The 21,692-nt window shown below is 46.6% G+C and overlaps 1 protein-coding gene across 2 annotated transcripts in view; it reads left to right on the forward strand.

The window, feature by feature from the left end:
- sorcs1 (sortilin-related VPS10 domain containing receptor 1) overlaps positions 1-21,692 on the forward strand; it is a 176,824-nt gene that overhangs the window by 112,328 nt on the left and 42,804 nt on the right. For both annotated transcript variants that reach the window (XM_085913215.1, XM_085913216.1), the window contains exons 10-14: positions 1,801-1,947; positions 8,669-8,771; positions 15,911-15,987; positions 18,591-18,682; positions 19,184-19,291. In XM_085913215.1, coding sequence (XP_085769341.1) covers positions 1,801-1,947; positions 8,669-8,771; positions 15,911-15,987; positions 18,591-18,682; positions 19,184-19,291 — 527 coding nt within the window. The remainder of the gene's footprint in view (positions 1-1,800; positions 1,948-8,668; positions 8,772-15,910; positions 15,988-18,590; positions 18,683-19,183; positions 19,292-21,692) is intronic.

Here is a 21,692-nt window from a genome sequence, read left to right on the forward strand (position 1 = left end):
TACTTTGGCGGGGCTAAGGAATCACATCTACTCTTGATTGGGGTTACCACCCAGATTGTAGGATATTCTAAATCAGGGGTCGGGAACCTTTTTTGGCGGAGAGAACCATAAATGCCCTTTTTTTTTAAAAAATAATTTCCCGTGAGAGCCATACCACTTAAAAAAAAACGATGGGCTAAATACAATTAAATGCACGTATTTTAATGAAAACCAACGATTTTTTAAGTGTACAAATGTGATTCTTTTTAATATCTTTTTTTATATTGAAGCCTAGGGAAAAAAACCACTCACCATTAATGAGACTTCTGAGGCTGCATCGTTTTGCTGATGGCTTTGTAGTTCAGTTGATATGCGGTGAAGTTCTCAGTCCTTGCGGACAGAAGCATGTCCTTTATCCGTGTTGAGTATCTTTTCTTTATCCGTGAAGTCGTCAAAAAGTTCCTTAGCCACATCAAGTATAAATGTTTAAATGCTCGCCATCAGTGAATGGCTTTCCGTTCCTCACAATTGCTACAGCGCCAGCAAAACTAGCTAAATTAAAGTCACCTTGTCTGGTCCATACACGGAGTTGCTGTTGACCAGCTTGGACCTTCCGCTGAAGCTCTTCAGACGCTTTCTTTCTGCTGTCCCCAGCTGGTTATTTATTCGCCAATGTAGCATGTCGGTCCACTCACTCTGAAAAGTTCGGTACTCGTCAACTTTTTTTCTCTTCGCCATCTTTCTTGCTTGCCTGGTACACACCAGCTAGCTAGTTGAAATTTTAAATAAAGCGGGCCCGTAGGCACCGTATCGTCCAATTAAAATCGCGCTTTTTTTGTCCGACCTGGCGTCACCCTTCTGTACACCGAAGGGCAGCTGAGATTGGCTGATATGGCGCAACCGTTGATTTCAGACGCAATATTTTAAATTTTGAAAGATAATTTAACATTTTGATTTCAGTCGGTCCATTTTTTACTTTGATAATATAATAAAATTATTTATGACTTCAATTGTGTCAACAAATGTCAGATTTGTCCGCGAGCCAGACGCAGTCACCAAACGAGTCATATATGGCTCGCGAGCCATAGGTTCCCGACCCCTGCTTTAATAGTTAATACTGTCCGCTGTTGTGTTGCTGTTTATCTAAACATAACTTGTTTGACGTGTGCCATTTGATTGACATCTCCGGCACGCTTCTTTAAGTTTGCCTCGCATCTGACTGAGCGTCCTAAATAGCAATGAGCTAATGCTCACACATCCCTTTCTGTATGTGGAAATACAACATGCTATCTCTCTAAATTTTGAAAGATGATTTAACATTTTGATTTCAGTAGGTCTATTTTTTACTTTGATAATATAATAAAATTATTTATGACTTCAATTGTGTCAACAAATGTCAGAATTGTCCGCGAGCCAGACGCAGTCACCAAACGAGCCTTATATGGCTCGCGAGCCATAGGTTCCCAACCCCTGTTCTAAATCCTTCCTCTGGGCCAGATTGCAGCACATGCCATTTATGAAAGTGGTGTTACATTGTCTGATGCAAGTGTCTCTGGCTCACTTCCTACCTGTCCTTGAACAAGCAGTCTAAAATAGTTTTGAAACACACTTGCAAATCCCAGCTAATCAATCATTTGCCCCTCTGTGTTTGTAGCTATGTTTAGTCTTATTGATTATATAAAAGAGCTAAGCCGATGTGATTGTGTTACTTTGGAGTGTTACTAGTTTTCATTTTTATTAGTGTGACTGAGGGAAATAACGTTTAAGCACTTGTACTTGTTGTTGATGTTGTTTCTGAGTTTTTTTTTTCTGCCTTTACAGGTGGCAGGAATAAAAGGCATGTTCTTGGCCAACAAAAAGACAGATAAGCAAGTGAAGACACATATTACCTACAACAGAGGCAGAGACTGGAGGTTATTACAGGCACCAAATAAAGATCTGCAAGGCAATAGCATACACTGTATGCCAGTGAGTGTCTGCATGTATTTATCAACCTATCTGTTTTCTATTCCAGTCTGTCTTTAGAAAGGCCGAGAAGCGAAGTACACCTTGGACATGTTGCCAGTCAGTAGACAACTTCACAAACGCCTGTACAAACATTGTTAAAAGTGAAAGTGTATTTTCCCAGTATTACAATGCGATACAATACAATACAATACAATACAATACAATACAATACAATACAATACAATACAATACAATACCTCTTCAATACTACTTGTCCCTCAATTCAATTCAATTCAATTCAATACAATACAATACAATACAATACAATACAATACAATACAATACAATACAATACATCTTCCAGACTACTTGTCCCTCAATTCAATACAATACAATACAATACAATACAATACAATACAATACAATACAATACAATACATGTTTTTTTATACAGACAAACAATTAATATTATTGTGTCATTTATTTATAAAAAATTTATCTACGCATGCATAACAAATAAATGACCAGACGGAGTAAGTCATGGCTCCATGCAAATATTTCAGCTTTTGTATTTTCACATTGAGTTGGTACATCTGTGACTAAATTGAGACAAGATTTTTTTTTAAATCCATTATTTTTAGGATATTTTTGTTTGGAGGTTGGCTGTGAAGTTTCTCTAATGTAAAATAGGTGCCCTGGCTCAGCAGTTTGTAAAACACGGATCTTATTATCATCACTCACCCAATAAGCCTTCTATGACGCCAATAGACTGAGATGCATCATAATCCATATTGGCCTAGAGTCATTATTGTGCGTATTGTTACTATTTATTTCATAATAGTTACATGTGAATGAGCTCAGCTCTATAGAGGACTAAAAGTGTCCAAATTAAACAAATAAATAAATACACTATGAAATGTTTCATTACAAATGTCATTATTGTGCGTGTTATTACTATTTATTTGATAATAATCATGTGAATTAGCTCAGCTCTATAAAGGACCAAAAGTGTCAAAATTCAATAAAATAATTACACCATGAAATGTTTCATTACAACTGTCGTTAATTAAATAAAGAAAAAATAGATGTCTGGAGAAATACATGTTTCATTCATTAATTAAATATGGCATTAGAGCAACAACTGGGTTAATAATTGTACGGTATCCTAACAATACATGACACATAAACAATGAACTGAGAACATGCTTGGTATGTTAACATAACATACCGTAATTTTCGGACTATAAATTGCGGTTTTTGTCATAGTTTGGGTGGGGGGGCGACTTATACTCAGGAGCGACTTATATGTGATTTTTTTCACAAATTTTCAAAATTCAAAAATCCGCGATGTAGTGAGACCGCGATAAACGAACCGCGATGTAGCAAGGGATTACTGTCATTTGAATTGCAAGTGACGTCACCCGTGCCGCGCGGCGGTTGTTTACATAAACGACAAAGGATTCGATCACGGGATGACGAAGATGACGAAGGGCCCCACGTACCACCGGCATCATTAGCGGCTTTGTTTGTAAGTGACACGGAGGACGAAGAGTTTTAAGGATTTAATGATTTAGAGTGACACAGAAGGTTTGAAAAACTATTATGGCTTTTACGCACGCCTGGTCCTTCTCGACGGGAGCTCTCTTTCACCTCCGTGGATGGAAGTTGGGGGCCGGCGCTCGGCCAGATGGCTGTCCGGGGACGGTGGATGGGGTTCGGACATGGTTGTAACGCACGCCCGCTCCTATTCTTTGGAGCGCTCTTCCACCTCCGTGGCTGAAAGTTCAGTAGTAAATTCTAAATCATACCAGAGAGTGTGGCACACGCACACACACACACACACACACACACACACACACACACACACACACACACACGCACACACAAACACTCGGAAGGAGGGGGGGAGGAGAGAGAGACTTGGTTGTGCTGGCCCAGCTGCAATAAGATTGTCTGTCGCGTTGGTAGAAGGATATTATGACACACAGCATGTCCTCCCTTAAACTTTAGTGTGAATTATGACGTGTCGTAACCATGTGTGCCTCCATCTTGGCGTGCTCCTGAGGAAAAACACAAGAGTTTTGTGAACATACCAATCAGTACACAGGCATCTGAACTAAAAGGTTTGAACAGTTCCACACCCAACATGTATACAGTACAACATATAAAGTATAACATATTGTAGCAACCTTTGCATATGGTTCAAAAAATTTTAGTTTCCTATGGTCTGGAGGGGCCATCAAGGCAACAGGAGTGACCGGCTTTAGGTGGGTGTAAGGGGAGAGAAGACTAAGGCAGGGGTTTTGAACTGATTTTATCCATGGGACCACCATTATAACCAATAAGCAACTCGGGTACCACTGCTTTGGCGGAATATTATTTTATTTTGCACTGAAGGAAGATAGACCCAAACAGGCTAATTATTTGCATCTGTATGTCTATTTTGGCATTGTTGGCTACATTTGACGCCTTATGATGAAAAAATATATGGACCTAGTTTTACCTCGCCCGGAAGTGGGTCACCGGGGCCCCTCTCTGGAGCCAGGCCTGGAGGTGAGGCTCGAAGGTGAGCGCCTGGTGGCCGGGCCTTCGCCCATGGGGTCCAGTCGAGCATAGCCTGAAAACAAAACGTGGGTCCCCCTTTCCATAGGCTCACCACCTGTAGGGGCCAAAGGGGTCGGGTGCAAAGTGAGCTGGGCGGCGGCCAAAGGCGAGGACCTTGGCGGTCTGATCCCCGGCTGCAGAGGCTGGCTCTGGGAACATGGAATGTCACCTCTCTGGCTGGAAAGGAGCCCGAGCTGGTGTGTGAGGCAGAAAGGTTCCGACTAGACATAGTCGGACTTGCCTCCACACATAGTTTGGGCTCTGGTACAAGCCCTCTCGAGAGGGGCTGGACTCTCTTCCACTCTGGAGTTGCCCACGGTGAGAGGCGTCGAGCAGGTGTTGGCATACTTATTGCCCCCCGGCTGGGCGCCTGCACGTTGGGGTTCACCCCAGTGAGCGAGAGGGTAGCCTCCCTCCGCCTTCGGGTGGGGGGACGGGTCCTGACTGTTGTTTGTGTCTATGCACCAAACGGCAGCTCAGAGTACCCACCCTTCTTAGAGTCCCTGGAGGAAGTGCTGGAGAGCGCTCCTTCTGGGGACTCCATCGTTCTACTGGGTGACTTCAATGCTCACGTGGGCAATGACAGTGAGACCTGGAAGGGCGTGATTGGGAGGAACGGCCCCCCCGACCTGAACCCAAGCGGTGTTCTATTATTGGACTTCTGTGCTCGACACAGATTTTCTATAATGAACACCATGTTCAAGCATAAGGGTGTCCATGTGTGCACTTGGCACCAGGACACCCTAGGCCGCAGTTCGTTGATCGACTTTGTAGTCGTGTCATCGGATTTGCGGCCGCATGTTTTGGACACGCGGGTGAAGAGAGGGGCGGAGCTGTCAACTGATCAACACCTGGTGGTGGGTTGGCTCCGATGGTGGGGGAAGATGCCGGTCCGACCTGGCAGACCCAAACGCTCTGTGAGGGTCTGCTGGGAACATCTGGCAGAATCCCCTGTCAGGAAGAGCTTCAACTCCCACCTCCGGCAGAGCTTTTCCCACGTCCCCGGGGAGGCAAGTCCGAGTGGACCTTGTTCCGCGCCTCCATTGTTGAGGCAGCCGACCGGAGCTGTGGCCGTAAGGTTGTTGGTGCCTGTCGTGGCGGCAATCCCCGAACCCGCTGGTGGACACCGCCGGTAAGGGATGCCATCAAGCTGAAGAAGGAGTCCTATAGGGCCGTTTTGGCCTGTGGGACTCCGGAGACAGCTGACAGGTACCGTATGGCCTAGTGGAACGCAGCTTCGGCGGTTGCTGAGGCAAAAACCCGGGCGTGGGAGAAGTTTGGCAAGGCCATGAAGAATGACTTCCGGACGGCTTCGAGGAAATTCTGGTCCACCATCCGTCGTCTCAGGAGGGGGAAGCAGTGCACAATCAACACTGTTTACAGTGGAGATGGTGTGCTGCTGACCTCAACTCGGGACGTTGTGAGTCGGTGGGTAGAATACTTCGAAGACCTCCTCAATTTCACCGACACGCCTTCCATTGTGGAAGCAGGGCCTGGAGACTCTGAGGCGGACTCTCCAATCTCTGGGGTCGAAGTCCTCGGTGGCAGGACCTCGGGCGTGGATGAGATCCGCCCGGAGTTCTTAAAGGCTCTGGATGTTGTGGGGCTGTCATGGCTGACACGCCGCTACAGCATTGCGTGGACATCGGGGACGGTGCCTTTGGATTGGCACGCTGGGCTGGTGGTTCCCCTCTTTAAGAAGGGGGACCGGAGGGTGTGTTCCAATTACAGGGGAATCATACTCCTCAGCCTCCTGGTAAGAGAGGAGGATCCGTCGGGAGGTCGAGCCTCGGATTCAGGAGGAGCAGTGTGGCTTTCGTCCTGGCCGTGGAACAGTTTACCAGCTCTACACCCTCGGCAGGATCCTCGAGGGTGCATGGGAGTTCAACCAGTCCACATGTGTTTTGTGGACTTGGAGAAGGCGACCGTGTCCCTCGGGAGGTTCTGTGGAGGGTGCTTCAGGAGTACGGGATGCCGAGCCAACTGATAAGGGCGGTTTGGTCCCTGTATCACCGATGCCAGAGTTTGGTCCACATTTCCGGCAGTAAGTCGGATTCGTTCCCAGTGAGTGTTGGACTCCGCCAAGGCTGCCCTTTGTCACCGATTCTGTTCATAATTTTTATGGACAGAATTTCTAGGCGAAGCCGAGCCGTTGAGGGGGTCCGGTTTGGGGACCTCAGCATCGCGTCACTGTTTTTTGCAGATGACGTGGTGCTGTTGGCTTCTTCAGGCCGTGATCTCCAGCTCTCACTGGAGCGGTTCACAGCCGAGTGTGAAGCGGTCGGGATGAGGGTCAGCACCTCCAAATCCGATTCCATGGTCCTCGGTCGGAAAAGGGTGGAATGCCCTCTCTGGATCGGGATGAGATCCTCCCCCAAGTGGAGGAGTTCAAGTATCTTAGGGTCTTGTTCACGAGTGAGGGCAGGATGGAGCGCGAGATCGACAGGCGGATCGGTGGAGCGTCGGCAGTGATGCGGACTCTGTAATGGTCCGTTGTGGTGAAGAGAGAGCTGAGCCAAATGGCAAAGCTCTCGATTTACCGGTCGATCTACGCTCCTACCCTCACCTATGGTCACGAGCTATGGGTCGTGACCGAAAGAACAAGATCCAGGATACAAGCGGCCGAAATGAGTTTCCTCCGCAGGGTGTCCGGGCTCTCCCTTAGAGATAGGGTGAGAAGCTCGGTCATCCCGGAGAGACTCAGAGTAGAGCCGCTGCTCCTCCACGTTGAGAGGAACCAGATGAGGTTGCTCGGGCATCTCATCAGTATGCCTCCTGGACGCCTCCCTGGGGAGGTGTTCCGGGCATGTCCCACTGGTAGGAGACCCTGGGGACGACCCAGGACGCGCTGGAGACACTATGTCTCTCGGCTAGCCTGGGAATGCCTTGGGATCTCCCGGATGAGCTGGAAGAAGTGGCTGGGGAGAGGGAGGTCTGGGAGTTCCTCCTAAAGCTGCTGCCCCCGCGACACGACCCCAGATAAGCGGAAGAAGATGGATGGATGGATGGATGGATGGATGGATGGATGGATGGATGTGTAAATTATTTTAAAAAATAGCTAGAAAATAAATCAAGTCTAAATAATAAATCCATTTTATTTCTCATTACCTATTTTGCGGACCACCTGCAATACCATCACGGACCTTTAGAGGGCCGCAGACCACTGGTTGACAACCCCATGACTAAGCGGTTACAGTTGTCGGTTTTTGGTGGGCTGCTTCCCTTCAAGTAGATTTCAGCAAATGGGAAATATTTGATGATAAGATAGAAATTTAACTCCGATGTGTTTCATTCGTCTTTCTTTGAAATATTTGATGACTAGATAGAAATTTAACTCTGATGTGTTTTATTCGGCTTTCTCTGACCAAAGCGAAAATAGTATGCACATATAATTGGATATCATAGACGAACTTGTGTGTTTGCAAATCTTTTTTAAGCATGGCTTCATACATCAAAAGTATTTAAGCCTCCTATTGTGTAGTTGTTCTTTCTACCCATATTATACAACAATTTGTCAGGAAATGTCAACGCTTTAATAAACCCTGTTGCGTGTTGTGCGGGATGTCCGTTGTTGAGCCAAGAAAGCAAAGATGTGGAGTATAGAGTTGGTTCTTTATTGGCAAGATCTTGGGTTGTTTAATGGCGGCCAATACACAAGGCACGGCAGCAGATGAAACAACAGCTTCTGTCTCCAGGTCAGCTTCTTTTATACTGTTCGGAAAGGCGCGAACTTGTCACATGACCATTTCGTACCTGAGTGTGGGGGCGTCACCCCCCAGTGTGTGTTCATCCAGTTGTGTGTGTTGTATACGTGTTCTGATTGAGCCGTTATGTTTGCATAAAATAATAAAATAATTGTACATATATGAGCATCACATTGTACAGAAATTGTCCATCCTAATAGAACATGTACACATTGCTGTTGCTCCCTTTTCAACCCCTAAGCAGCCTGTCACCTGCATCACCATTACATTGCTCAGTCGTGATGAGAATTGTGCTATTAAATTTTAACTGAATCAAAACTAATGGTGAACCGAGCCAATACAGAAATGGGAGTTTTTTTTGTTTGATTTTGGTTGGGCCTAATACTTTGAATAATTGAGGTTGTGCCATTTTTTTTTTTGTTTTGTTTACACAGCCCTATTGTTCATTGCATCTTCATCTTCATGTCTCTGAAAATCCCTACACATCAGGAAGCATAGCAAGTAGGGAGTCAGCCCCTGGGATCATTGTGGCATCAGGTGAGTTCCAGAAGCATTTTCCTTTTGACTCTGTTTCTCTTATACTATCAAGCAATAGAACATTAAATGAAAAATCCACCAAAAAACAAAACAAAACATAAAAGCATAAGATAAGTCAAAAATACCCAAAATACAAAGTCAGGTAATGTTGGCGATAATGTTCACTGTCCAGAGGGTGACAGCATGGCCATTGCTCATCCCAGAAATACAAACAACTGTAGATTATACTGTTGTGATTGAGTACACATTGCTCTTGTTGTTGTACTCCCTTTAAGTACCTGATCTTGCTTGAGTTGCAGCGGAAGGTTGGAGCAAAAAATGGGGAGGACTTTATGCACCCACCTTTTACTAGCCCTCCGGACAATTCCTGAATAAATTGTATTTGCAGGAAGCCAGCTGCTGTGTGAACACCCACACGGACATAGAAATGTACCGCTTCAGTGAGTTTTATTGGAAAAACACAAAGAAATAAATGTGACTTTTACCTTTACATGCCATACTTTCCGGACTATAAGGCGCACCTAAAAACCTAAAATGTTCTCAAAAGCCGACAGTCCGCCTTATAGTCCGGTGCGCCTTATATATGGATCAATTTATGAATTTGTTGATCCATACAGTGCTCTGCCAAAATTTTCAGTAGTACGACTAGTAAATTATAAGGTCGCATCGCTTACCAGCATTACGGCAACCGTGGTCAGGGGGCGTCACTGAATAGCTGTTGTACCCGTGAGGCTATTTCATTTCAAAATAAGCTGCTCTGTTAATGTTTTGAGTAAATTTACGGATCAATATGGAAGGAAACATAGGTAAGCAGTACCAAGGTGTTAGATCGAACTTTAATCAGTTTTTATCATTTTATAAGCCGTCGTTTGAGAAACGCGATTGTTTACACTTTGCTGAGGCTCATGGGAGTTTGCGGGTGGCTGTTGCTATAGTGATAGCTGCCATACGCACGAGGCTATTTCATGTCAAAATAGGCTGCTCTGTGAATGTTTCGAGTAAATTTACGGATCGATATGGAAGGGAAACATAGGTGAGCAGTATCAAGTTGTTAGATCAAACTTTAGTCCGTCGCGATCATTTTATAAGCCGACGTTTGAGAAACGCGATTATTTACACTTTGCTGAGGCTCATGGGAGTCTGGGGGTGGCTGTTGCTATAGTGATAGCTGCCATACGCAGGAGGCTATTTCATGTCAAAATAGAATGCTCTGTCAATATTTCGAGTAAATTTACGGATCGATATGGAAGGGAAACATAGGTAAGCAGTGCCAAGATGTTAGATCACACATTAGTCCGTCGCGATCATTTTATAAACCGTCGTTTGAGAAACGCGATTGTTTACACTTTGCTGAGGCTCATGGGAGTCTGCGGGTGGCTAATGCTATAGTGATAGCTGCCGTAAACACGAGGCTATTTCATGTCAAAATAGGCTGCTCTGTTAATGTTTCGAGTAAATTTACGGATCAATATGGAAGGGAAACATAGGTAAGCTGTACCAGAAATTTATCAGTTCTTTTATAGGATAGTTTGAGTAACAGGATTGCTTACAGAGGTCTCATTGGTGACTGGCTAGTGGATGCATACCGCGACCCAAGTCAAGCGCAGTTTGTTGCAGTATAGCTTCTATTTAATGCGTTTTATAATACGGTGCACTTTATATATGGACAAAGTTTTAAATTGGGCCGTTCATTAAAGGTGCGCCTTATAATCTGGTGCGCCTTTTGGTCCGGAAAATACGGTACTTGTATTATGTTATACACCATTTTAAAGAAGGAGACATGAACTCTGAACTCACTTTTGTATCTAATCAGCCCTGGTGGTTAATAAGAAATTAATACATTTACATCTCGCAAACTCCAAAATTGTCCCAAGGTGTGATTGTGAATGGTTGTCCATCTATATGTGTCCTACGATTGGCTGCCAACCACTTCAGGGTGTACCCAGCCTACTGTCTGTCTGTCTGTCTGTCTGTCTGTCTGTCTGTCTGTCTGTCTGTCTGTCTGTCTGTCTGTCTGTCTGTCTGTCTGTCTGTCTGTCTGTCTGTCTGTCACCTTAAATTTTAGTGCCACCCCTCAGCACTATGATAGCCACTAACCTACTGTACATTATTTGAGAGATTATAACAAGTACATTGCAACATGTGACACCTCACAGGGAAAGGCAAAGCACCGTCATTTTATTTCTGCCTCAGACCAGGAATGTTTCACTCTATTTTCTGCCAGAAAACAAAGCAAAGGAAATACTCAGTGTCTCACTGTGGAGAAAAAGTAAAAACTCCCAGAAAAATGACACCACTAACCCATCCATTCATCCATCCATCTTCTTCTGCTTATCCAGGGTCAGGTCACGGGGACAGCAACTTTAGCAAGGACTCCCAGACTTCCCTCTCCCCAGCCACTTCATCCAGCTCATCCCAGGGATCCCAAGGCGTTCCCAGGCCAGCCGAGAGACATAGTTTCTCCAGCGCATACTGGGTCGTCCCCGGGGTCTCCTACCGGTGGGGCATGCCCGGAACACCTCCCCAGGGAGGCGTCCAGGAGGCATCCTGACCTCATCTGGCTCCTCTCAACGTGGAGGAGCAGCGGCTCTACTCTGAGTCTCTCCCAGATGACAGAGCTCCTCACCCTATCTCGTTCTTTCTGTCACGACCCATAGCTCGTGACCATAGGTGAGGGTAGGAGCACAGATTGACCGGCAAATCAAGAGCTTTGCCTTTTGGCTCAGTTCTCTTTTCACCTTGAAGGACCGGTACAGAGTTCGCATTACTGCCTCCGCCGCACCGATCTGCCTGTCGATCTCGCGCTCCATCCTGCCCTCACTCGTGAACAAGAACTCAAGATAATTGAACTCCTCCACTTGAGGCAGGATCTCACCCCCGATCTAGAGAGGGCATTCCACCCTTTTCCGACTGAGGACCATGGACTCAGATTTGGATGTGCTGACCCTCATCCCAACCGCTTCACACTCGGCTGCGAACCGCTTCAGTGATAGCTGGAGATCACGGCCTGAAGAAGCCAACAGCACCACGTCATCTGCCAAAAGCAGACGCGATGCTGAGGTCCTCAAACCGGACCCCCTCAACGCCTCAGCTGCGCCTAGAAATTCTGTCCATAAAAATTATGAACAGAATCGGTGACAAAGGGCAGCCTTGGCGGAGTCCAACCTTCACTGGGAATGAATCCGACTTACCGCCGGAAATACGGCCCAAACTCTGGTATCGGTGATACAGGTACTGAACCGGTCTTATCAGTTGGCTCGGAACCCCGTACTCCCGAAGCACCCTCCACAGAACCTCCCAAGGGACACGGTCGAACGCCTTCTCCAAGTTCACAAAACACATATGGACCGGTTGGACGAACTCTCATGCACCCTCGAGGATCCTGCCGAGGGTGTAGAGCTGGTCCACTGTTCCACAGCCAGGACGAAAGCCACACTTTCGAGCCTGAATCCGAGGCTCGACCTCCCGACGGATCCTCCTCTCCAGCACCCCTGAATAGACCTTACCAGGGAGGCTGAGGAGTGTGATTCCTCTGTAATTGGAACACACCCTCCTGTCCCCCTTCTTAAAGAGGGGAACCACCACCCCAGTCTGCCAATCCAGAGGCACCATCCCCGATGCCCACGCAATGCTGTAGAGGCGTGTCAGCCATGACAGCCCCACAACATCCAGAGCCTTTAAGAACTCCGGGCGGATCTCATCCACGCCCGGGGCCCTGCCACCGAGGACTTCGACCCCAGAGATTGGAGAGTCCGCCTCAGAGTCTCCAGGCCCTGCTTCCACAATGGAAGGCGTGTCGGTGAAATTGAGGAGGTCTTCGAAGTATTCTCCCCACCGACTCACGACGTCCCGAGTTGAGGTCAGCAGCACACCGTCTCGACTGTAAACAGTGTTGACTGTGCACTGCTTCCCTCTCCTGAGACGCCGGATGGTGGACCAGAATTTCCTCGAAGCCATCCGGAAGTCATTCTCCACGGCCTCGCCAAACTCCTCCCACGCCCGGGTTTTTGCCTTAGCAACTGCCGAAGTCGCGTTCCGCTCGGCCATCCGGTACCTGTCAGCTGCCTTCGGAGTCCTGCAGGCCAAAACGGCCCGATAGGACTCCTCCTCCATCTTGACGGCATCCCTTACCGCCGGTGTCCACCAGCGGGTTCAGGGATTGCTGCCACGACAGGCACCAACGACCTTACGGCCACAGCTTCGGTCGGCTGCCTCAGCAATGGAGGCGCGAAACATGGTCCACTCGGACTCAATGTCCCCCGCCTCCCCTGGGACGCGGGAAAGGTTCTGCCGTAGGTGGGAGTTGAAGCTCTTCCTGACAGGGGATTGTGCCAGACGTTCCCAGCAGACCCTCACAGAGCGTTTGGGTCTGCCAGGTCGGACCGGCATCTTCCCCCACCATCGGAGCCAACCCACCACCAGGTGGTGATCAGTTGACAACTCCGCCCCTCTCTTCACCCGAGTGTCCAAAACATGCGGCCGCAAATCTGATGACACGACTAAAAAGTCGATCATCAAACTGCTGCCTAGGGTGTCCTGGTGCCAAGTGCACATATGGACACCCTTATGCTTGAACATGGTGGTGTTCATTACAGAAAATCGGTGCCGAGCACATAAGTCCAACAATAGAACACTGCTCGGATTCAGATCAGAGGGGCCGTTCCTCCCAATCACGCCCTTCCAGGTCTCACTGTCATTGCCCACGTGAGCATTGAAGTCACCCAGTAGAACAATGGAGTCCCCAGAAGGAGCGCTCACCAGCACCTCTTCCAGGGACTCCAAGAAGGGTCGGTACTCTGTCCTGCCATTAGGTGCACAGACACAAACAACAGTCAAGACCCGTCCCCCCACCGGAAGGCAGAGGGAGGCTACCCTCTCGTTCACCGGGGTGAACCCCAATGTACAGACGCCCAGCCGGGGGGCAATAAGCATGCCCACTCCTGCTCGACGCCTCTCACCGTGGGCAACTCCAGAGTGCAAGAGAGTCCAGCCCCTCTCGAGAGGGCTTGTACCAGAGTCCAAACTATGTTTGCCCAAACTTCTGCCTCACACACCAGCTCGGGCTCATTTCCAGCCAGAGAGGTGACATTACCACCAACCCCTCGGGTGAATTCACAACTCTGATATTTACTCCCACATGAATCCTCAGTGTCAATAACTCAGCAGCACATGTTGTAGGTGTCTGGAGATGGCCAAGATTTCTTCAAAAGTGCGGTTGTATGAACCTTTACTCAAATAAGTGTAAGACATGTGTAAGTGGAGAAAAAAAACTACATTTTAATGTATGTATACTTTTTATGAGGGGTCATTTTAAAATGGATTACCCTAATAACTTTTCCATCCAATAATCAAGTAGCCGCCTTCCCCCAGAGTCAATTTGAATGCCAACATACATGTATATATATATATATATATATATATATATATATATATATATATATATATATATCCATCCATCCATTTACTGTACCATGGGGTTTGCTGGGGTGCTGGAGCCTATCTCAGCAGTCATCGGGCAGTAGGCGGGGGAGACTCTGAACTGGTTGCCAGCCAATCGCAGAACATACAGCAAGCATCCGCGCTGGCACTCACACCTATGGGCAATTTGGAGTGCTCAATCAGCCTACCATGCATGTTTTTGGGCTGTGGGAGGAAACTGGAGAACCCGGAAAAAACTTCTGCAGGCACGGGGAGAACATGCAAACTCCACACAGGGATGGAGTGGAATCGAACCCGCAACCTCTGAACTCTGCGGTGAACATGCATCACATGCTTGCACTATAAAAATTTACGTAAATAACCGTGACTGGAAAGTCAATGGGGGGCTCGGTGGCGCACTGGTTAGCACGTCAGCCTCACAGTTAGGTGGGTGCCGGTTCAATTCCACCTCTGACCACCGATCCTCCCTGTGGTGAGTTTGCATGTTCTCCCCGTGGCCGCGTGGGTTTTCTCTGGGCACTCCGGTTTCCTCCCACATCCCAAAAACATGGTAGGGCAATTGAGCACTCCAAATTGCTTCTAGGTGTGAATGCAAGCGCGGATGGTTGTTAGTCTCCGTGTGCCCAGTTCAGGGTGTCCCCTGCCTACTGCCCGATTGCTGCTAGGATAGGCTCCAGCACGCCCGCGACCCCCATGGGGACAAGCGGTATAGAAAATGGATGGATGGGTGGGTGGAAAGTCATTGCGCAAGCATGTCAAATTTGGCCCTTTGAGCGAAAGGGGCACATCCTGGCGTCGCTAATCATGAGCAAACATGTTACTCAGCATCTCCCCAATCTTGTCACGTTAACATTTTTAACTGCTTATCTTGTAACAAAACAAAACAAAACAAAACAAAAAACACTTTGTTCCTCTCAGTTCATTGTCTTTAGCAATGATCTGGCCTCGAATAGGGATGTAGAGGACAGTAATCGAAACAGATTATAGTCTTTCAAGTGTAATGGCAGCTGTTACTTAGCTAATGCATACATTACACAACAGTATTCAGAATTAGGGGCGGCTCGGTGGAGCAGTGGGTAGCACGTCCGCCTCACAGTTAGGAGGGTGTGGGTTCGATTCCACCTCCGGCCCTCCCTGTGTGGAGTTTGCATGTTCTCCCCGAGCCCGCGTGGGTTTTCTCCGGGCACTCCGGTTTCCTCCCACATCCCAAAAACATGCTTGATAGGCCGATTGAAGACTCTAAATTGTCCCTAGGTATGAGTGCGAGTGCGGATGGTTGTTCGTCTCTGTGTGCCCTGCGATTGGCTGGCAACCGATTCAGGGTGTCCACCGCCTACTGCCCGATGACGGCTGGGATAGGCTCCAGCACGCCCGCGACCCCCGTGGGGACAAAGCGGTTCAGAAAATGAATGAAAGAATGAATATTCAGAATTAATATGGATTAGGGCAGTCTACATATTTGGGAATGCACATTGAAACCACTTTGAAAAACAGATGTATTACTCGGGATTTATTTGATATTTGGCAGCGTAAATGTCCTGTAGAGTCTTATATGCGATATTTATCTTTAAATCTGCAGCACCATGCGGCAGCGCTCACAATTACACATTGTTATTGTCTCCTCACCGCATTTAACTGAATTTGTTGTACATTTTTGCAAGTATTCTTCGTTCACACTTTGTCATTTGCTTGCATTAAAGGTTCCTCTGGTTCTGAGCTGACCACCAGCAATGTCAGTGTGTACATAACCTCGGATGCAGGAAACACATGGAGACAGGTAGGGGTACATACATATTGCTATTATGCAACATTGTTATGCTTTATGTATTTTGTGGTGGTTGTAGATAAATATGACGACAGCTTACCCTAGTAAGTTACAGGTAAAAAGTTAAATAAAAACAATTCGGGGGGGGGGGTGTCAAAACGATTCAACACCCGTCAAAACCTGTCAAGAGGAAGTGAGATGATAGACTAATCTTGTGAAAATAAGGGCTGGAACACTATTACAGAAAAATGAAACAAGCCAACACCGGAGGGAGTAAGAGGGGAGCTTTTGTGTTTGCAGACATAATTGTTAGAACGAAGCCAGCAATTAGAAAGAAACGCGTAGGACTGGCCATCAAAAGTCATTATTAGTCCAAGTCAGAAAATCATGTAAATCCTAACTGGTTATGTCAGAAGAGCCCAAATCAGAGATCACTCAAGCAAGCCAAAATTCTGTTGAGCAACAACCTCTCGAGAGTCAAATAACCAGTGCACAACATACCATGTAAATTATCTCAATCACATGTCGATCAATGCTAGATAAGAAATTAACCCACATTGTCACACTCAATCTTGTTTTGATCACTTAACCTTTTCATTGGTGTTCATCTGAATTCCACATACGACTTAAATTGGAGGAGTAACTTTGTTCACCATGTTCAGTCTCGGTCGGTAGCGTGTAGCTCTATTGATAATTTAAAAGAGCTGTTCATTTAAAGAAACTGTATCATGCTATTTTAAGCTTTCCACAGTAAATTATAAGCATGTTATAGGCACGTTTACATATCAAGGGTCTAAAACTCAATTTACCTGGGGGCCACTGGAGGTAGAGTCTGGCGTGAGGCTTTTTTTTCATGCTTGATTTAAAACTCTTAATGTTATCATATGCAAGAAAATAATTATCAGTAATAAATAAATACAAATATAATAATGGAAACAATAATAATACAGCAGCCATAGAAAATTGAAGAAACCACATATACCATAATTTCTGGACTATACTACTACTATCCGCTACTTTTTGCTCAAGTTTGTCGTCTGGTGGGGCGTATATGGATTTTTCGTGATTTTTGTGATGAATTGGTCTTTTTTATACACTTGTCAAAAGGCTGTGGGCTGCTGTTGTGCGGCACCGCTTTGCTGGACGTAGGGATATGTGACACGGTTACTGGGGAGAAGAGTGGTGTTTTGATCGCATGTCCATCCGCCAGGCAAATAGTGCCGTGTAATTCACACAAAGAGACAGAACGAGATCAAGATGGACATTACTGAAAGGAAGCTTTTATACACAAACCGTCATTATGGGGGACAAAAGAAATGCATATGATGCCGCTTTTAAGTTAAAAGCAGTCGATTTGCCTCTTAACATAGGAACTACAGCTGCTCATGCACTGTGGAGGTTACTTCCGGTCACTAGAGAGCACTGGGTTATTGTTGATGACATCTCATTGCGTCACCCTTTTCTTTATTTATTTCCTGGACACGTCTACTCTGGAGTTATACGTGTAGCTCGCTAGTTGAATGTAACTTAGCGCTTTGTGCATGAATAAAACTAGCATGAACAGAGGCTCATCATGGAAAATGCTAAAAGAAATGTATAAAAGCAACAACGAGAGACTGTGAAAGTCTGTGAAGAAATATATCTGACGCTATTCCAATCCGACACTGAGGAGGAAGACTTCGATGGTTTCAGTGCACAGGAGGAAGATGAAGACGACGGCTCTCAGTGACTTTTGCTGGTATTTTTTTTAACCAGCCCTGTTAGTGCTGTGCTACCATGTTGCTGCTTTGTTCCCGTCGCGTCTCAGTGACTTTTACCGGTATGTTTTTTCATCCAGCCTTGCTGTTACTTCCATGTTGCTGCGTGTTTGGAAAGAATTGTTAAGGTATGTTATTAAAACTTTAAAAAGGCTTTCTGTGTACTGTTTTTTTTTTGTGAATAACTTGCGTGAACATGCGACTTGTAGCACGGTGCGGCTTATTTATGGGAAAAAAAAAATATTTTCCTCGAATTTTTGCTGGAGCAATTATGGCAGTTGCTGACGAGAGAAATGTATCATTTACATTCACATGTTGGTATTAACAGTTCTTTAACCTTGGAAGGAACATTGTTCTGAACATGGCTTCTGCCTACTTCTTGCTGCTAGAGACCCGGTAGCACTTCCTCTCGCATAGCTGACCCATGTTTGGTGTGAGGGAGGAAGGAGTTGAGACCCTCAATAGGGCTTGAAGATGCTCATTAGTAAATTTGGACCTGTACTTGGACTTAACTGAAAGGGTTAGGGTTAGGACCCAGTCATTTTCTTGGGTTGATCAAGGCTGGTGCTTGAAGAGGAGGAATGACGAGGAATGTTCGAGGATGAATGCATGGATGAAAACATCTAATTGAGGAGCAAGCATTTTTGCAAGACTAAAAAATCAAAATAGTTGAGTCAGTATGATATGGCTCCTTTAACCGGGACTTATTTCCATTGAATTTAGTTTTTTAGGTTGTTTTTTTAGTAACAGATGTGAGTCAGATCAGAGCACGTTTAGTACTTTGTTGGGAGTGCAAGTGGTTAAAAAAATACTTCAGAATGTGACTCGTTCTCCCCCTTTTTTTGTCTTGGCCTGAAGATCTTCAATGAGGAGTATGCAGTCTTGTACCTTGACCAAGGAGGAGCCTTAGTTGCAATAAGGCATACTCCACTTCCCATCAGGCACTTGTGGTGAGTCGTAGTGAGAGAAATGCACCATGACTCATTCCTATAAAGTATTAAATTCATCAAACAAAAACTAATGAGTTTAATGTCCAACCAGGAGACCTTATTTTAATAGAGCGAACACCTGTCAAAGTCAAAGTCCGCTTTATTGTCAATTCCTTCACATGCCAGGCACACAAAGAGATCGAAATTACGTTTCCCACCATCCCACGGTGACTAGACAGTACACAACACTCACATCAAATAGCACAAAGAGTAAAAACGAACAGACAAGAGCAACGAATAAGTAATAAGGCTCTAGACTAGGTAATCTGCATTGGACAATCATTTGATTGCACCTTTCTGTCTTCAAATTTCTAGAGTCTAACTACCCCTGATCAATCTTCATTTGGGTGTACCACCTGAGCCCTGTGCAGAATTGGAAATGAAGTCATTAGACAACTTTCGGGGTCATTAACTTGTGCCCACAGTGTGGGTCCCAAATGTAATTGATGTTTGTGCTCCCAGGTTAAGCTTTGATGAAGGACGGCAGTGGAACAAGTACAGCTTCACCAATACTCCTCTGTTCGTAGATGGTGTGCTGGGAGAGCCAGGGGAAGAGACACTAATCATGACGTGAGTGAAGATTTGTCATCACAGAAATCCATCCACCATACATCACAACAAACTACAAACGTGTTTGTCCTATGTGTTAACCCCCAATAAAATGTTTGCATCTGTCTCCACGACATCCATCATTCCTCACTGTTCTCTTTTCAAAAGAAGTAAAGTTCCTCTCAAGGTCTTGGCAACTTTCAAACTGTCCCCAGTTTATGTTCACAAGGGACCCAAGCAATGATAGACAGCAACAGCACAACTGTTCATTTTAAGCCCACACAAAAGTCATTGAAGTGGTCCTATAAACTTTCCTTTAAAAGGTTTTGACTGCATGAAAAAGAGGGTAGCTCTGAGGCAACGACTTACTCTGTACGAAAATACATTTGCGAGCCATCCTCTTGTGTTCTTTCACAATATTAAAATAGCCAGTGTGTGAGTGTGCTGTATGGCATTGTAGAACATTGTAGATTGCAGAAGGGCCAAATCTGGCTGGGATTCTAATGGTATGACGTCAATGTATAAAAGCATCACAGAAGACTCGGCAGGGCACAACTGGAGTGAACAAACAGAAAATGTCCCAAATTTTCATCATGGAGAAAGCACAGGCGATCAAAGTCAAAAGTCAAAGTCCGCTTTATTGTCAATTTCTTCACATGGCAAGGCACACAAAGAGATCGAAATTACGTTTCCCACCGTCCCACGGTGACTAGACACAGTACACAACACTCACATCAAATAGCACAAAGAGTAAACAGACAAGAGCAACGAATAAGTAATAAGCAAATAACCCAAATAAATAAACAATAAATAAATAAACAGACAAATAAGAGCAGCAAAACGGAGCAAGCGTGATAATAGCAGACAACCAGACCATAGCGCAAAAGAACAGGACGTCATGTAGCAGAGGGTGGAAGGGGGAGGGAATTCAGGAATCGGACAGCTTGAAGAACGAAGCTGTCTCTGAGTCTGGTGGTGCGGGAGCGCAGGCATCTGTATCTCTTCCTAGAGGGCAGAAGTACAAACAAAGAGTGAGCGGGGTGACTCACATCACACACAATCGCGGCCGCTTTGCGGGTGAGACGGGAGGCGTAAACTTCCTTCAGGGAGGGGAGTGGAGCCCTGATGATTTTACTCGCAGTGGTCACTGTGCGCTGCAGGGCCTTCATGTTTTACTCAGAGCAGTCACCACCCCACACAGCGACGCAACTGGAGAGGACGCTCTCAATGGTGCCACGGTAGAATGTGGTCATGACGGCGGGAGGAGCACTTGCTCGCCTGAGTTTCCGCAGAAAGTAAGGCGGCGCTGAGCTTTCTTCGCCAGCGACGCAGCGTTGGTGGTCCAGGAGAGGTCCTCACTGATGTGCACCCCCAGGAATCTGGTGCTGCTCACTCTCTCCACAGCACCGTCGACGGTCAGCGGCAGGTGTTGGGTGTGACCCTTCCGGAAGTCAATGATAATCTCCTTGGTCTTGTTGACGTTCAGCAGAAGGTTGTTGTCCCTGCATCATGCGGCCAAAAGTTCGACCTCCGATCTGTAGTGAGTCTCGTCGCCACCGGTGATCAGACCCACCACAGTCGTGTCATCGGCATATTTCAGCACGCGGTTGCTGCTGTAGGTCGCAGTGCAGTCATGCGTCAGCAGGGTGAAGAGCAGCGGATTGAGCACGCAGCCTTGAGGGGCCCACGTGCTCAGCGTGATGCTGCCGGAGACATTGTCGCCCACACGCACTACTTGAGGCCTCTGACAGAGGAAGTCCAGTAGCCAGTTGCAAAGGGAGGTACTGAGGCCCAGCTTGTCGAGTTTACAAATGAGACGCTGTGGAACAATGGTGTTGAATGCAGAACTGAAGTCCACAAACAGCAATCTCAAATACGAGTCCCTGTTCTCCAGGTGGGTGAGGGCAGAGTGGAGGGCAGAGCAGATGGCATCCTCAGAGGACCGATTGGGTCGGAAGGCAAACTGGAAGGGGTCCACGGTGAGGGGAAGAACAGATCTGACGTGCGCCAAGACAAGCCTGTCAAAGCACTTCATGACGATGTGGGGTCAGTGCCACAGGGCGGTCATTGAAGCAGGAAGGAGCAGGATTTTTCAGCACAGGTATGATGGTGGCAGCCTTGAAGCATGACGGGACGACGGCCTGCCGCAGGGAAATGTTAAAGATGTCCATGAAGACATCCATCAGCTCCTCAGCTCAGTCCTTCAGCGCCCGCCTGGGATGTTGTCCGGGCCCGCCGCCTTACGGGTGTTGATAGCAGCAAGCGTCCTCCTCACGCTAACGGCAGAGATGGGGAGGGGTCTTTAGCAAGCAAGTGTCGTTCTGTGCGTCGAAGCGAGCAAAGAAGTGGTTCAGTTCGTTGAGCAGAGGGACGTTGCCCTAACATCTCTGCGGCAGTTTTGCTGGGTTTCAACTGACACAAA

This window comes from Syngnathus leptorhynchus, chromosome 5 (assembly GCF_054491065.1).
Source record: "Syngnathus leptorhynchus isolate UIUO chromosome 5, UIUO_Slep, whole genome shotgun sequence".
Taxonomy (NCBI): domain Eukaryota; kingdom Metazoa; phylum Chordata; class Actinopteri; order Syngnathiformes; family Syngnathidae; genus Syngnathus; species Syngnathus leptorhynchus.